Source organism: Anser anser (assembly GCF_964211835.1).
Source record: "Anser anser genome assembly, chromosome: 1".
NCBI lineage: Eukaryota > Metazoa > Chordata > Aves > Anseriformes > Anatidae > Anser > Anser anser.
The window spans coordinates 100153215-100171050 of record NC_139720.1 but is presented as its reverse complement, the minus strand read 5'-3'; the positions used below and the strand labels follow the sequence as shown (position 1 = coordinate 100171050).

Genomic DNA, 17836 nt, shown 5'->3' with positions numbered 1-17836 from the left:
CTGCATTTCATATCTTGTACTGCAAACAATGAAAAAGGATTTAAAATACAGTGCAGGATTCTTGAGAGCTCCATGGATGTATTTTTTCATGGCTTGCTTAGGTAATCCTAAATGAAGAAAAGTTTTGAAATTGAATGTTCTTCAAATCAAATCTGTTCCCGTAGGGTCTATTGTGTAGGCAGGTGCTCCATGTTCATCTAAGCCCATTTTTGTCACTCCTGACTTCAGAAGATTTCAGAAATTTGTGAGTTATGTTTCTAGAATAATGGTAATTTCTCTGAGACTTCTGAAGTGAACAAAGCTAATTGCTTTTGATTTGTGTTTGGGATCAGCAGGATGCATCTCAGATTACCTCTGGAGGCTCAAAAAACTTTGGGGGTTTCAGCATCTATTTTGCCTACAAAAAGCCTAAGAGAACCACATTTACTTTTTTTCCTATAGGTGGGCCTTTTATGGGTTCATTCATCTCTGATTTAGTTTACTTGCCTGGTGATCCTGACAGGGCTAAGGGAAGGAGTGTGCTAAATCTTTTGAAGGGAAAGTGTCCAGAAGTTTGTTAAGAGTAATGTGTACATGCACTTGAAAACTAAGCAATACTGTTTAAGGCTTTTGGAGAGGGAGCCACAGATCTGTCAAGATTAGTGAGGAAACAAGATGGAGTAGCAGTGAATATCCAAGGATTCACAGCTGCATGGCCTATCATTCAAACATAATCCCAAACTTGACAGTTATCTTTACTCTCCTTATGTATAAAGTATATTTTCTTGACCAGGCTGATAAATCAATGGCAAAATTTGAGCATCTCACCTGGTGGAAAAAAAAAAAAAAAAAAGCTTGGCATTGCAGAAGTTGTTGGGCTAGGGGTTGGGAGATACAGGAGATTGAGGATGCCTGTTTCTGCTTGCTGTGTTCATTAGCTTAGTTATTGACTGAAACTTTTTTTTTAATCAACTAGTTTTCCATGTGTACTTTTATCTGTGTTCTAGAGGACCACATAATATTTTGTTCTGTTCCTATGAGGAAAAGTGGACTATTTTGTGTCATGCACTAGTGAGTTTTTTCCTGTTTCTGCCTCTAAAACAGAAAAAAAATCATGAATTTTGTTCATGCTCTGTGGTACAGTCAGTGCTAGCAATGTACTTTTTTTTTAACCTTGTACTTTTTAATTACAGCAGCCTGTCTAATGTTATTTTAATTCAAATTCACTCAAGTTCTTGAGATTCTCTTCCATTAACCTAGCCTAAAACACTTTCTTGCAGTCTGTTAATTTTTCAGGCCAAATAATTTTATTTTATTTTTTTAAAGAATTGTTCTCTGTGTTTCTTATGAATTATCTGCTATAATGCTTTATAATTATTAGGCTTGAATCTTTTACTTGTACAGATATGAATTCCAAGACCTTGTGTTTTAGGAAAGTTGATTAAAAAGAAGAAATATTCCTTAGACTAGGAAAAAGGTTTTCTTTAAAGAAAAAAACAAAACAAAGCAACCACCAACAAAACGCAATCCCTACCTTAATAACTCTTGTTTTTCTCAGCAGATGAAGAGGAATGGACAATTTACAACTGTGTAGGCGTCTGGTATTCTGTGTTCTATTAAATGCTCCCCAACAACTGTTAGTTATTTCAAAATAATTAATGTTGCAGTATGTCGATACAGATATGAAGACATTTTGTCTCTTCATACTGAAACTGACTGTGCTGACTGAATGATAACAGAAATGTTTTTTTTTGGTCTGAAAGTGTGTTAATGCTTTGAATGGCTTTTTTCTTAGTGTAAAAAAAAATGTTGAGACTTAAGTGTACTCAGGGTAAATGAAAACTTCAGTAAGTTCTGGCAAAACTTATTTCCCCTCCTGCTTTATCAAATGTCATGGCAGTGGTTAGTGTACTTGCTAGTGGCTCTAAGAGGCTGATAGGTAATCTGTCAATTTTGTTAAAAAGAGAATGAAGTTTTATTTTGTTAAAGGAGTGTAAAAATACAGCTTAAAATATCTTATAGGGCTTGGATTTAGGGAACAATCTGACAAAGTTTCTGAGTTGTTTCATCATTAGTGTATCCATATGAGTCACGTCACATCTCATCAGTACAAATATTAAAAAAACTGGGTTAGAAGAGCTTTTACTTTCTTCAGGGTACATGGTTATGACTCAGTGCCTCTAGTTGTGCGTGGGATGCTGTAACCACATTCTCTAGACTGCATTTTTGTTTAGCCAGAGCTCTGCTCTGTTTGTTTCTCTGAAATAGTTTTTTACATTATCTCATTTTCTTTAGGTTACCCCAGTGTATGAGGAGTGGACCACAATTGATTGGTACCAGTTTTTCTGCTTATGGGAGAAGCTGCCTGCTTCAATGAAACGTGTGGCTGAGCTGGTGGGGATTGAAGAAGGCTTTCTGGCCCGCTCTGTAAAAGGCAAAATCATAGCTAAGACAGAGAAACAGCACAGACAAATGTCAATCCACAAAAGGTAGCCACAAATGGATGTGAATGAGCAAAGACCAAAGCCTGTAATACGAGGGGTGGGTAGGCTTTTTTCAGGAACTGGTTTTCTTGATGTGTGAGCTGATAGATACGCTTAGAGAGAACCTGGGCCCACTCTACTCCACAGTAACACTGTTATCACAAGATGTTTGTGCTGATGTTATTTGGAAACCATCTTCCATGTTTCTTTTCTGTGCTATGCTATAGCAGCACTCTGTCCTGTGCTATCACAGAGAATTTTACCTGTACTCTAACGTGCTCTGGATGATGATTATATTTCCATGTATACTTCTTTTTTTTTTTTTTCTCTAGGTTTTTTACTAGTCTTGCCCTTCTGGATTTAATCAGTGAGGTTCCATTAAAAGATATGACCAAGAAATATGGTTGCAGTCGTGGCCAGCTTCAGTCCTTGCAGCAGTCTGCTGCCACCTACGCAGGTAAGTTATGTGGGCAAAAAATCCACAAGAATCTTAGGTTAGTCTATTTTCTTTCCTTCCAGACAGGGGATAAGACAGCCACAGTGTGTAACAACAATCAGTCTTGTAAAACCACTTCCAACTTTATAACTTAATCTGTGGTTGCCCCTGCTTTGAGATGGAACCACAGAGCATGCTGTGGGAATGGGGCCAGCTGGGTGGAATCAAGCAGTGCCGTAGCATGCTGATGTCTGTGGAAACCATCTGTGTACTGTGCAGGAATGTAGTTTGTTCAATACTAAGTACAGAAATTAAGTACAAGTCCATTCTGAAGCTTTGCCGCGTTAGGAAAGAGTATCTTTCAATACGGGTAAAGCCCAGGGTCTCTTAGACAGCGTGCCTTTTTCCTGCTTGCAAAGTAATTGGTCAGAAAGTATAATTTTACAGTTTTCAAAAGGGTGAATCGTTTCCAGGTCGTTTATCACCAGGTAATGAGAGGTCAGAGAGCTGTCACCTTTATCATAGCTTCCTTATAAGGGCTGTGTAGGAGTATAGGTAGCAGCCCACTATGTGATCGAGATACTATTTTTTCTGTTCCCTAAGTCAAGTCTTACAGTACTCCGTAAATGGATCTTCAATTTTTAAGACAGTTTTAGCTCAACTTGAGAAACCATATGTGTGGGTTGCAGCATGAGTCAAAGCCCCAGAATGAAAAGGTCACGCCAACTGATGCGGAGTAGTTTAAATTAATTCTGGTAGTATAAATAACTTCTTGTTATAGCGGTTTCACAATTCTCTATTCCCAGTGTTAATCATTTTCAGCAATCAGGTAGATAAGTGCAGGAACAAAAGTAATTTGAAAAGTAAAATGAACTGTTGACATGACATGTAGTTAAGAGATATGATAAAAACTGTATTCTATAATCACTATAAAAATATGGCAGTGAGGGATGCTGTGTCTTTCAGTTATTTTCATACTCTTATAGATGCAATACATGAGTAAGAAATGGTCTTTTCCCTGCTCTTTTCCTCTCCCATGTTTTGGGGACTGCAGTTGTAATCTTCGCCATAGGCTTTGCTACCTCCTGTGGTACTCTCTGTAACCGAAGTTCTGCAGGCCAAGTTCTGCTCTTAGGGACGTCAGTGCAGTGGCTTCTCTTAGTCCCTCTTGTCATTGCTTTTGCTATCTTCTTTTTATTGTGTTTGGTTCACAGGAATTCTGCTAGAGGATATGCACGTGCTTCACCTTGCAAGGTTAGAGTCTTTGGAAAAGCAGTGTTGTTCAGAGTTTCTACCTCACTTATAAACTATTTAATTCTAGATTACGTTGACTTCTGCAAGAGCAGCCCCTAGTCAGGATTGTAATAAACATGAGTTAGGAAATGGTGGCCATTACTGTGAGTACTGGGAAGGTGACAAATGTGAAGGAAAAGTCTATTCATCTGGGACAGAGAGGGGAACGGATCCAGCTTAGTAGTATTGGAGGTAGAGTTAAGACTTATGTAACTTTTGTGTTTCAGGAATGGTAACAGTTTTCTGTAATCGACTGGGCTGGCACAACATGGAGCTGTTGCTCTCTCAGTTCCAGAGCCGCCTCACTTTTGGGGTTCACAGGGAGCTTTGTGACCTGGTACGAGTCTCTCTGCTGAATGCACAGCGTGCTAGGATGCTGTACAATGCTGGCTTTGTCACAGTGGCTGATCTTGCTAAAGCCAGTCCTGGTGATGTGGCAACTGCTCTGAAGAATTCAGTACCATTCAAAAGGTGAGAAATGAGAAAGTCCAGAAATAAAGAAGTTTGTTTATAAGGTGAAGGATTTCAGGATGAAACCTGTAATTAAATATGGCAACCTTTTGGGACTTGTTGCCAAATGTTACTTAAAAATAACTTGCAGGTCTCTGTGACTGATCACAGTAATTACATGATTACTTTGAAATTAATAGAAGCATGTTGTATTTGCAGCATGACTTTGTGAGACCTAAATTTTCTTCTTGTTCCTGAATTGTTAATGCTTTTTGGAGATTTTTGCTGCCTCAAAAAGGTTAACACTTTCGTGCTCCACCATATGAACAAATGAGTTCATGGTTTATTACTGTATACCATTTCAGATTCTCTTGCAATTTTCATGTTAGTGCAATGACAAACTTTCTCTATCATATACTTATTGGACTGTGTCATGGCACCTGTCTAGTTTGTGCTCCCAAGGTTACCTTTCTTTGCATGGAAGTGCGTAGATTCAGTCCTGGATCTTGCCTTAGTAGGGATTTGGGACTTATCTGGGGCACATATTTGGTTACAGAAACTTGGAATGCTTCTAAGGTATGCAGTGTAGAAAAAGCCAGTAATATCTTTCTTTCACTGATATCAATTTGAATGTGGAAAACTGAAACTGTTATTTCCCATTAAGCATGGTACATTTTGGACATAGTGCTTCTGCGAAGCTGTGATGCTATCTGAAATAGGAGCAGAGCAGAACAGGGCCAATTCCTTGGGTTGTCTGCTGTTTTCTGCATTAATTTTCAAATCTGTCTGTTACCTTTCCCACAGTGGTCGTAGGGCTGTGGATGAAGATGAAGAATCAGCAGAGGAGCGTCGGACTGTGCGCAGCATCTGGATGGCTGGAATGAAGGGTTTAACTGAAAGTGAAGCAGCTTTCCTCATTGTGGAGGAAGCCAGGGGACTTCTCCAGCAGGATTTGGCACTGATGGGAGTGCAGTGGAACCCAGAGTCTTTTCTTGAGTCTGATTCATCCTCTATGATTAGCAGTGAGTCAGAGCTGGAAAACAGACCATGTAGATCAAATGGAGAGCAGTCTTCTGAGTCTTCTAGAGTGTTAAACAAAAAAGTGTGCAGAGATCAACATCATAATAGCCTTGGTTCTCAGGTTGGAAATGTATCAAATATTAAAAAGGGATGCAAAAGGCGACTAAGCGGTAGTACAGCAAACTCCAGATTTGAGAACCAAGTCCCATGTAAGAAACAAGCTCAAGCAGAGGAAAGGAATGATGACACTGTTCACAGTGCTAGAAAACATCCCAATATGAGCAGAGATAAGGAAGGAATTTCTCAGGTCAAAAATGAGGTAGATTCCAGGAGAGCAATTCCAGAACTCCCTACTGAGCAAAGAAGGACACCAACATTGAGAAAAATATCTTCAGCCTCTAGATTGATAAGAAGTATGGACACACATTTAAACCGGACTAGGAACAAAAATACTGTTTCAAAACTGCAGAGCTCACTACTTGAAGATTCAAGTATGCTTAACATAGATAAAGAAAAGCCTTCTACCTTCCACCCCGGCATTTCTAAAGATAATTTTTTTTCAGACCAAAATAATAAGGAATTTTTAGAAAAAAGGTCTGTAGCTCACAAAGTCTCAAATTCTGTACAGATGGGGGAAATTAATGGTGGGAGGAAAGATAAAATGGAGGAGTTGTTTACAGAGCCTTCCACCTCTAATGAAGGTGTGCCTAAGGGAAGAGCATGTTTTCGGGCGACTGTTATATTACAAGGTACTCCAAATATCAACAGGGAGATGCATGATACCGTAGAAAGTCCAGTAGTACCTGCTGCTGCTAGAATACAGAGAAACAAATATATTGATGGTAGGCAGAATAAAGTCAATGAAATGCAAACAGACGTGAGCTGTGCTGAGGCAACGACTGCTAAGCAGCACTCTGCTTTAGGCACAGATCATTGTAATGTGTGTGCTAGCTGCTCTGGAAATGGATGTGTCCATAATGGCAGCAGGAAACAGAAGCCTGCACATTTTTGTCCTGGTGATGATAAATCCTGCCATATTCAGATCCAGAGTGGTGACAAAAATGGGAGTGAAAAACCCAATGGAATATTGTTACAAGCTGGAGTACTACAGAAAGGCAACAGTCATCCTAAGGATATTCTGAAAGACTCTTTAGTAAATTCCAGAGCTGTTTCTGATGCAGATGGTGTTCAAAATGGTTCGTCCTCTGCTCCTTTTTGTGACTGTAGAGACTTTGAAGACAGCTTACAGTTGGATACTCAGACTGAGAGCATAATAAAACAGGAGGCAGCAGCTGGAATCACAGGACAGCAGGGAATAGAGGGTTCAGAGTTGGCAGCAGTACCACAGCAGGAAACCTTCAGGAAACTAAGGACTTTGCAGACTGAAAATGCTACTGGTGAAAGGCTAGCTGCAACAGTAAGGAAACTGGGCTTATCAAGTCTTATCACAACAAATAATATTATAAAAAGCACAGATCAGCACTGCGGTAACAAAGTTTTGGAGTCGGGAGACTTAAATGCACAACCTATAGGAAAAGAAACAGAATTTGCACCTTTCCTTAAACAAAGTGATTTCTCTGTGACTGACTCCCAGCTACACAGTTTCCTACAAGATTACCAGACCCAAAATTCAGTGAAAGAAGAAGGTGCTTCTAAACGTCCTAATAAAGCAACCTCCCCTCTTGGTAGGGAGCAAGAACAAGTAGGATGCCATCCTGTCACTGAAACGAGCCTGAATATGAGTGATAGTTTGCTGTTTGATGATAGCTTCAGTAATGTCAGCGATCTTTCAGCTATGCAAGCTGTGGAAGCTGACAGAAAGGAACCTGAGGGAAGGCAGGGGGCTTTGCTTCCTGCAGATGGTCTTTTGCAGAATGTAAGGCCTGTTCAGAATAAATCTGATGTCAGTGACAATCAGAAAGAGCATGAGGGTCCAGCACAATGTAATGATGCCTCTCTAGCCTTCTCTGATCTCATTGCTGAAGTGTTGGATCATGAAAACTCCCCATCATTTCTGGGAGATATTCCTTCTTCATTTCACGGTCAGTTCCGATTAAGAAACCCAGTGATTTGTAACAATGACCCCAATCCAAAGGTTTTAGTAGTGGATCAAGGTGAAAAGCTCCAGAGCAGCCAGCAAACTTTGGAAGAGAAAATCCATCCAGTGGCATGTACTGATCACTCATTTGAACTGAGCCCAGGACTGCAGGATGTATTAGACAAATGGCCTAGCCCTTCAGGCATCGAACCAGTTTCAGTAAATCTGCAAAGCTCCTGTTTGAAAGGGAAATTGGTTGATTCTATTGCTAATCAAGAGCCAGATGCAGTTTTTGAATTTGATCATCGTCAGGCAGAGCCTTTGCCCAATTGCCAGGATTTAAAAGACCATTACAGAATTAAAGAAAACAAAACAGAAGACTTGGATGTTCAGAAATCAGACTGTGTAACACTTAAGCTCAAGGGAAGCAACAGAACATCCTATCCTCCACCAGATAACAGTAATGGGTTTATTCCTCCAACACCCCCCAAAGAACTTTTTCCCCAAAGTTCTGTATCTCTCTCTGTGAAATCTACAAGGAAGAGGCAAGTTGCCTGCGTGAAGGAAGGGCAACTGATTGAGCCACAGCAGAACAGCAAAGGTGATGCAGAGCAGCAGGAAAAAACACTCCAGTTCAATTTGGAGAGTGTAGACCCAATTGAGACTGATGGGATAAAAGACGATTCCACTATAGACCAAGGCTTTTCACTGCAGCTGTCTCAGGATGTTTTTCCACTCATTCCCTTAAGTGCTGAAAGTTTCACTATTATTGATGTAGCAAGTGACAAAGTACTTTTCCAGACTTTTCTTGCAGAATGGAAGGAGAAAAGCAGATTCTCCATCTCAGTGGCATGTGAAAGAACAGAACGTCTGTTGTCGCCCAAATCAACGATTGGTGGCAGATTCAAACAAGGTTAGTTCAGTGTTCTAGCATGTTAATTTGTGAACAACAGGGTAGCGTCTTCCGCTGAAAGCAGGGATGGAGAAGGAAAGAATTTGCAAAAAAAGGAGGAAAATCACTGACATTAACTGAATATTGTCAGTCTCAGTAAAGCAAAGGAGCTGAGTGTTAGTAGGGGGATGGAGAGCTGGTGTCAAGCATTGCACTGTTAGGTCTTTGGTGACTGTAATGAAGCCTTAGCAGCTCGTCTGTATGTGAAAATGTCTAAACATTCTTAACGTTTCTTATCTAATTTTAAATGGATCTGTGTTGTGCAGTTCCTTCGACATATGTACCTTTCCATGTCATAAGTTTTAGTATATTTTCAAATAAATAATATATTGAACAATAAACTGTATGGATTGCTCAGGGTCTCCACCAAGCAGTATTACTTGTGGGGTTGCCTCTGAAGTGAGGTTAAATATTTTCCAGTTTGCAAGATTTTAATTTGGTTCAGTGTATCTATGTATGAAATTCAGATCAGTCTCTGGATTGTTACTATATTTTTTTTACCCCCACAGAAATACTCATTTGCCGCAGTTTGTTTGCTGCTGCTGCTGTATAAACATACTTTTCTTTTAAAAACACAAGATGAAGCAGTTACATTTTTTGCTATCATATGGTCATACTAACAAAAAATCTTAGCTATCAAAATATAGTTTTGACAGACAAATGTGTAATGTTTTACAGATTGATAGGAGGGAATACAGTTCTGCCTGAACTTTTGAAGAGATTGCTAGAAAAGGCCAGAGTTTTGCAGGGATGCTATATTGGTGATTGTTTCTGCTAAGAGATAAAAGAAACTGTTGCTGTTGTATTCTTTTTTCAAAAAGAAATACAGATATTTTCTCCATATAGATAGAAATGAAGGTACATATTCACTTTAAACAAATTTGCACTCAATTGTACGTACTTACATTTTCAGGAGTAAAATACTCTTGCATTTATGGATGCTGTTTTATAGTTGTAACTTAAAAATATTTCCTTAGTAAGTTCTCCCCAGAGGACGCAAGTTAAAGACGATGGATTTCCTGTCCAAGGCTGTGAAGACATCTTGGTAGTTGGACTGGCAGTGTGTTGGGGTGGAAAAGATGCCTACTATATCTCTTTACAGCAGATGCAAGACCAGAATGGTGAGTGAGCAGACAGGCTGTGCTGCATTACATGACACTGCATTTCAATAAAGTACTTGTGATAGATAGATTTTTGGAAGTACTATGATTATCCCTAACCCAGCTCAGTTTTGTGATGGAGTGATTTAGCCATATTATGGATCAGCACTTTTTAGCATTCAGCAGGCTAGAACAAGTTGCTATGGATATATCTGTGCTGCTATATAATAAGGCCAGGTAATTGGCTCAGGTGCTGAACTGTTGCTCACGTGTACTGCTTACATGTTAGCTTACTCCCGTGTTCCCTCTAGCTTACTTGCTTTTCTCTTATAACCTCTTCCAAATTCCATTCTCTAGATCAAATCTCAGGCTAGAATACTGAATATAACCCAGTCTGCGCTAATGGCTAGGTTTTGATTCCTGGCCTTCCTTTTTTAGTAGTATAGACACAACACACTGTTTCTTGGGAGCCATTTCTGGTGTGATAAAGTATACAAAAGAGGTATAGATTTATTGTTATTTGTTCACTGTCCTACTGTTGTTTTAGCTGATCATATTCAAGATTTTATCTAGCTTTTCTTATACAGTGGGTATAAAGTTGATTTTGCTTGAATTTTCTGCCTTAGAAATCAGTCCGAGTTTGGCACCACCGCCTTTGGACAAAAACCTATCTGTAACAGAGAGATTGCAGCATCTGCAGCTCCACCTGCAGAAGAAGCAGGAGCGCTCACTTGTCGTGTATAACTTCATTCAGCACTACAAGACCCTGGTGATGGCTTGTGGCATCTCCTTGGAAGGAAATTTTGAGGACCCAAAGGTTGGCAGGATTAAGTAATTTATCTTGGGTAAAACTACTAGTTTAAACACACAAATGCAAAGACAGGAGTTACCTTCTGGTACTTTTCTTCTGTAATTTACATTTAAATATGCACCTCTGCCAGGGGGTTTAGGGAAATTTTCTTCCAGTGGAAAATCTAGAACAATATTTAGAGGAGACTTCTTGTACTGTGTGTGTTCATGGTGCCTGCAAGAGAAACAGGGCAGATTCAGTGATGTGTTAACTCATTATTCTTTCATGCCTGAGTACTTAAGTGGGGAGGATGCGTGTAAATCCCTGGATGGGCATGAACTCTTGGCTTGTTGCTTATAAGAAGCTACCGACTGAAACGGCAGAAGTGCTTCTGGGCAGATTATTGAATCTCTGAGCAGAAGACTTTGTCACTAAAGGATTTACCCGCAATTTGTGTGGACTACTACTATTTCCTCAAAACAAAACAAAGTTTACATGTAATTTCAAAAGGTAGGGGTACCATCTGTTATTCAAATGAAACTCTAGGAAGAGGTAAAAGGACCTTCTTGTCTTTGATAGAAAAAGCTCTATGCATAGAAATTTCTGTTTTTGATTTTTACAGCTTACATCACATGTAGGCTGAATACCATGGTGGCAATATTGAGGTCTGCAGGTAAGTAGCAAAGCTGTTCAACACTAGGACAAACTTAGCTTTTCTTACTAAAATCTAGTTCTAGGATGAAAATGAAGAGCAATAAAAGTAGCACCTTTCCCCATACTGTTCCATGTATGAAAAGAAGTCATACTCGTATTTGTTAAATTTAGTGATGCAGTGAATATATACATACATACACATTCACACCTCCACATCCCCCACATACCCCTACCTATATATGTGTTTACCTTCTGCTTGTGTGGCAGAGACAATGTAGAAACCTGTGCTTCATCCTATTTTGACACAACAAATTGAAATATAGCTATGAGCAAAATTGCTTTGAAGACAGTGGGAGGTAGGAGGCTTACTGAGAATAAAATTTGCCATGCACTATTCTTGCTACTAGTGCTGATATGCAGAAAATAGGAGAGCTCAGCTTGACTCATATTCTAGATCAACAGCAAGTCTTGATTTTTACGAAGTCAGTTTTCAGAGTAAACACGTTTTGATCATGATTGTCATATTTAATCCCTTTTATGTTAGGATTTAATAAGTAAAAAAAAGAAGGACAGCATTTTTAGATGTGTTAGGTCAACAAAGGGTATGATCTTCAAATGTGCAGAATTAACTTTCAGTTAAAATGAAACTTTTCGTTGACTTATGCCATCTTAAAGGTTTTAGCTGAAATCATGTAACTTTTCCACAGATTCTTACAGTCTGCCAGACAAATCAAGAAAAATGATCTGCAGTAAAACCTTGCGTTAACCCCCAGTCAAATAATATCGTGTTATGATTAAAATGGAAAAAAGGTCTCATGGAGGTCTCTCTTTTTAAGGTTGCATGTTGGCTGCTTGATTCTGGCTCTAAGGAACGTACACTTCACAGCATGGTGACTACATTTCTACCCAATGAGCTACCTCTACTGGAAGGGGTAGGCACTGGCCAGGGAGTGCAAAGCCTGGGGCTTAGTGCCAGTAGAGATCATTCAGGGCGGTACAGAGCAGCAATAGAATCTGTGCTCATCTTCAATGTCATGAACCAACTCCATGATGAATTACAGAAGCAAAATCTGACAGGTAAAGAGAGATCCTCCACTTGAGGGTAAAGACAGACGGTAAGGGTAGCTATACTACCATAAACTGAATGATCAGTGGAAAAGAGAGGAGGCTTGGGAGTTCTTATCTAAGTGTATTCTGTAGTAAGATGTTGATCTTTTAAGAGAAAAGAGGAATATTCCTTCGGAAATAATCTGTTTTGTCAAAAAATCAACCAGGGGAAAATTTGTGAATTCATTATAGGATTTAAGATGATTTTGTATCCCAAATATCCACCAGTTCCACTGGTTCAGGCAGCTACCCAAGATTAAACAGACCTAAGTCTTATTTAAAATCTTTGAATCAAACAGATCCTTACCTCCCAGGTTAGTACCCTGGTCACTATGAAGGCACTTCCGGGTCTGTCTGTGGTTTCTCATCAGCATTTTGAAAAACCTTTTCTTTTCCTTGTCAGATACAATTTTTAAAATCCTCAGATATTCTCTGAAGGATATTTCTTACTCTTTGGCCTGCTAATGTAGCATTCTTTCCCTTTATATGCATTGTGCCCACGAAACTTTTGTGATCCTGTAACAAATGATCTGGTGCTTTGGCACTAACATTTGCTGAGTGTTTGTTCCTATTTGAAAAGAAACAAAAAAGCCCAAAGCATGTACCTATTGATGGGCTTTGTGATGTTATTTCTGCTAAATGCATCCAGAGCCTAAGATTAAGGTCTGTCCAGTCTTACTGATGTCTTTTATTTCAAGTTTACCACATCATTTATGACTGTGACAACTAAACCTTAGAACATTTTTAAATAGGTGGGTGTTGGAATGAAAGTGTATCAAGCTAGAAAGCTTTACATTAAGCACATCTGCTTAATGTAGATATCCAAGGAGATGTGTATTTCTTAGGGAAAAAAACAGCACATTTCTGACATAATTTAACTTAAATACTTTTGTGATAAATGTCTTACTATGAAATATTCCAGAAATAGAAGTATTTAAATTAAATCTATTAAAAGTTTTCAGTGTGTCAGGACATTCAGTTTTTTAAAAACCAAGAATTTCCCTGTTGCTTTTTTATGAAACTGTTGCTGTTGATCTGTTTTTGATGTTAAGTTTTTCTTGTCATTTGTACTTACTACAGAAGTGTTTTCTAAAGTGGAGATGCCCAGCCATTATTGTTTGGCTCTGCTGGAGCTGAATGGCATTGGCTTTAGCACAGCAGCATATGAAACCCAGAAACAGGTCATGCAAGCTAAACTAACTGAGATTGAGACCAAGGCATATCAGCTGGCAGGCCACAGTTTCTCCTTGACCAGCCCTGATGACATTGCAGAGGTACGTGAGGATTAGGGTGGGAGGGAGAAGGCCTTCTCAGAAGTTACTCTCAAGATGCTTTTGCTTATATGTATATGCATATGAAGAAAGGACAAAACACAATATAACTCTTCTCAGAGTTGATTAGTCTTTATGCTAATTATGAGCTTGCTGCCTGCAAGGTGCTGTACATCTTCTACTTGTTACTGATTGTTGTGATTTCTGCTAACGTCAGCAGAAATAAGGAAGGTAGAAGTGAAGTGGAAATAAACATGTCTGTATAGGACCTTGGCTCCTCATGGAGCGAGCATGAGATGGTCTGCCAATCAAATGGCTTTTGGAATAGTTTGGTTTAATGGTGCAGGACTAGACCAGCTTTGTTGGAACAGCAGTATTTTGCATACATTAGATGTGATATCATGTAATCTCAGTCTAAATATAGTTGTACTGAATAAGCTGAGTTTTTGCTCTTGTCCCTTCACAGGCATGAAAGAGAAGGAAAGACTGCTTTACAAGTTTAGAATGCATTACTGCCATTTTTTAAGAACCTGTCAATTTGTTTATAGAACTGATTTCTTTTTTAAAAGCCTAGGAAAGAGATTTGTATTTAAATTACTGATGCTTTTATTCCTGAAGAACATTACTTTCTGTTTCTTATGTATGCTACATGGTATCACAGGAGTAGCTTAGGATTGCTATGCATACAGTTCTTTGTTTTAGTTCATTAATTTCTTTTTGAGGGGCTATACTTGATATGTAATAATAAGTAATCAAAATTTGCAAGCAGCAATCACTAAAAGAAGTTCATAGAAATGTTCCTGCTTTGTTGCAAATGCAGAAGTTTTGCTCTGTAGTATTAGCCTGAGTTAGAGCTCCTGAAATAATGCTCAGCTCTATTCTTACTCTGCTTCATGGAAAAGGGGAAGAAAAGTTTTTCTAAAATGCTGTTCTTTGAACTACAGAGGCTTGTTTTTCATGTAGAAATTTTGTTAAGAATCACGTGAAGTATCTTTTAGAGATTAGTAGAGCTTCCCTCTTCTAATTTTGTGTCAGTAAAACTTTTATGCTACATAAATGTGTGAGATAGAAACTTCTATTCCTTTCTGCCAGCTGTGAAATGAAATACAATAGCTGTTAAATTGTGTACAATGCTACATAGAATGAAAAATGAAGAACTGTGTTGTATATGTCAACTAGTGAGCACATACTTCATTTTCCAGCTTTTGATATTTTCTTAGAAAAACTAGTATTCTGGCATACTATAAAAAGTATTTGTGACCACCTCCTTCTGTGCCATTCATGTTGCACTGAAGCCTGTTCCCTACTAACACTTCTTTTTCTTCACCAATGTTCTTTCCCCTATTAGTCATCTTGACTCTGTTTTGTTACAGTTGACTATCAGCAGTAACCTCACAGATTGGATGGAGTTGATTACCTTCCCTAAAAACATACCTCTGAACTCAAACTTACAGTATTTAGGAGATGAGATTTTAGATTGCATTTTGTAGCTAATTAAAACAAGAAGGAATGACTGACAGCAGAGATCTTTAATCAGCTTTTTAATTACCTGAAGCATTCCTACTGTCCTTTGGCTGAAATAAGCTGTTTAAGTGCTGAATCCCTTTTTGTGTTCTCCTGGGAGTAGCATGCAGAAACTGATTTGAAACTTTGGCCTTTTTCAGGTTTTGTTCCTGGAGCTGAAACTGCCACAAAATGGAGATGTGACAGTTCAAAGAAACAAGAAAACTCTAGGTTACACCAGAAGAACAACTGCTAAAGGAAACATGGTTAGGTTGAGCAAGCAGTTCAGTACAACCAAGGTACAGTAAAGTCTGGGTCTGGTCTAAAAGTAGTTGTAAAAGTAACTCCCTCTTCCTTCACACATCCACTGCTTGGATACCTTGGAGTTAGGTATGCTGACTTAGGTGAAAGGAAACTTATTACTGCCTCTCCTCTGCCAGTTACCACTGTAAATTCAAACTGGATTCAGCCTTCTTCGTTAGCAGTTATTAACTATTCCTACTCTTCTAAAGCCCAAGTATAGCGAGGACATAACTTCAAATAGCAGGTTTCAGTGAGAATAGTCAGGCAGAATTTGATTTCTCAAACCAAATGTAAGACCAAAATAATATAATTATTTTGTAAAACCGATAGCAGAAGAATGTTTCAACATCAGCTTGAAAGACACTTAAATATCATGGTGATTAAGTACAGTATTTTTCCTACCAGTTACCACACAGTCTGAATTTTGTGCTTCAGAGAATGCTTCTTCAGAATGGTTGATCTTATGGTTTATCAAATTTAGCATTTCAAAAGATTGTATATATGTGAAGGTGATCAACTACTGCAGGCTAATGGGTACTCTTGTCAGACAAGTGACATTAGCAGATATATATGTTCCCCGTTTTCAGGACTCATTAACGTATTGTTTTCTTAGTTTCACCTTGTTCAGCGTAGTCACTGGCTGGAAAGCAAGTACTGATTTTTGAAACTAAAGTGGCTATGAATAAATAAGTGTGGTAGTGGTGTCAGAGCAGGGAGCAAGAAGCAAAGTGAGGATTCCTTCCTTTTGTGTTGTGGAATGCAGAGGTTGTAAGTGCCTGCTACATCAAAAAAATGTTGTATCTGAGAAATGTTTGTATAACATTGTCTTTTGAAAAGTGGTCTTAGCATGTAGATAAGGGAGAAGAGGGAGACAAATATGCAAGAAGATGGAGGAGAAGCATTAAGCTGAGCAAAAATAGGCAATGTAGGGGTCCCATGGCAAGTGGTGCCATGAGCATTTCAGGTGACTTACTGGTTGGTGCAGACTAACGGCAGTGATGAGGATGCAAAAGTCCAAAGAGAGGTGATTGCCTTGTTTGTGTGTAATAAAGCTGCAGCTGTATCTCATGGTGTTTTCGTTGTCCGTGTGTAGGCAGTATAAGTGGAAAAGGTAGCCATTTGATTTTAAGGCAATGAAACTGGAAACTCACTGTGGGTGAAGGAGTTACTTTTCCCTGCAGAATTGCAAAAATAAATAAATATATTTATATATTTTATATATTTTATTTAAAAATAAAGCTTTTAAGGCAATTAATTATAGTTGTGCTCTTTTCTCTCCATAAGGATGTTTTGGAGAAATTAAAGACACTTCACCCATTGCCAGGGCTCATACTAGAATGGAGGAGGATCAACAATGCCATTACTAAAGTGGTGTTTCCGCTACAGAGGGAAAAAAGATTGAATTCTGTGTTGGGAATGGAAAGGATATATCCAGTGTCACAGACTCACACAGCTACAGGTAAAGAAACGTGTGCAAAATTTTCCCTTGTTATTAACTTTTGACAGTGTTTGTATGAGGTAAAGATCAAGGAAATCAAGACTGTGCTCTCTTTCAAAACAAATAAAAATACAGAAATACCTCTGTCATGTTAACGTGCACTAAAAGTCTAAGTGTGTTAAAATACATATTTTTTTTGTTCCCCGAGAAGTGTTATTCATTTCTTGCATATATTAGCATGTAAATCTCTGACCCTGGAACAGGTTCTGGATTTTAGGGTTTCTTATTAGTGAGAAGGAAGTGCTGCAGTGGAACCACCTTAATGAGCTGGAGCTCATTAAACCCAAATTATTTTTCCTTTTCTTCAATTTTCTCATTTTTTTCCCCAAAACATTTGGTTGTTGGAGATGCAGATGTGTGTTCTCCTGTGTTAGGTTAGAGAGGCTCCTTTTGGACTCTCACTTAATTATGCCTTGTCTTCCTTCTCAGGTCGAGTAACTTTCACGGAGCCAAATATCCAGAATGTGCCAAGAGATTTTGCGATTGAAATGCCCACTGTGGTTGAAGAAAGCCCACCCTTTCGAGCTGTTTATTCTCGTGCTGTTTGTGGCAGTAGGTAGGGAGGATCTTAGCAAAGCTTCTGTCTACTTGCCTAGTCTTAATGTGGTCAATCTGTGAAATTTCTCTTTTCTGACTTTGCCTGTGGCTGCTGTCTTGTCAGTGTGACTTATTACTCAGTTTTTCCCGTACGCTTTCAGAGGAATAAATACCAGAGCATTCAGTGACACATGAAAGACATAATAATACTAATGGCATGTGGCTCCATGTAGCCACTTGCTTTTTGTAGTTCTTTATGAAACCCTACAGTTGGATGGAAAGCCTGAGTCTAAGGAGTAACTAAACTGGTTAGAATCTGGTTTGACTTCCTAAGAGCTACACTGAAAGAGGGTGGGATATTGTGGAAGGAATAGAAGAAAGCTCAGACATTTTATGCTGTGCAGCTCACTGTGTAAAGGAAC

General features: G+C 38.8%; 1 protein-coding gene across 5 annotated transcripts in view; it reads left to right on the top strand.

Annotated features, from left to right (window-relative positions):
* POLQ (DNA polymerase theta) overlaps positions 1 to 17836 on the top strand; it is a 54830-nt gene that overhangs the window by 23309 nt on the left and 13685 nt on the right. For all 5 annotated transcript variants that reach the window (XM_083833784.1, XM_083833783.1, XM_083833786.1 and 2 more), the window contains exons 13-23: positions 2275 to 2468; positions 2795 to 2919; positions 4419 to 4662; positions 5446 to 8612; positions 9629 to 9772; positions 10378 to 10568; positions 12032 to 12272; positions 13383 to 13576; positions 15238 to 15375; positions 16664 to 16838; positions 17307 to 17433. In XM_083833784.1, the coding sequence (XP_083689910.1) occupies positions 2275 to 2468; positions 2795 to 2919; positions 4419 to 4662; positions 5446 to 8612; positions 9629 to 9772; positions 10378 to 10568; positions 12032 to 12272; positions 13383 to 13576; positions 15238 to 15375; positions 16664 to 16838; positions 17307 to 17433 (4940 nt within the window). The remainder of the gene's footprint in view (positions 1 to 2274; positions 2469 to 2794; positions 2920 to 4418; positions 4663 to 5445; positions 8613 to 9628; positions 9773 to 10377; positions 10569 to 12031; positions 12273 to 13382; positions 13577 to 15237; positions 15376 to 16663; positions 16839 to 17306; positions 17434 to 17836) is intronic.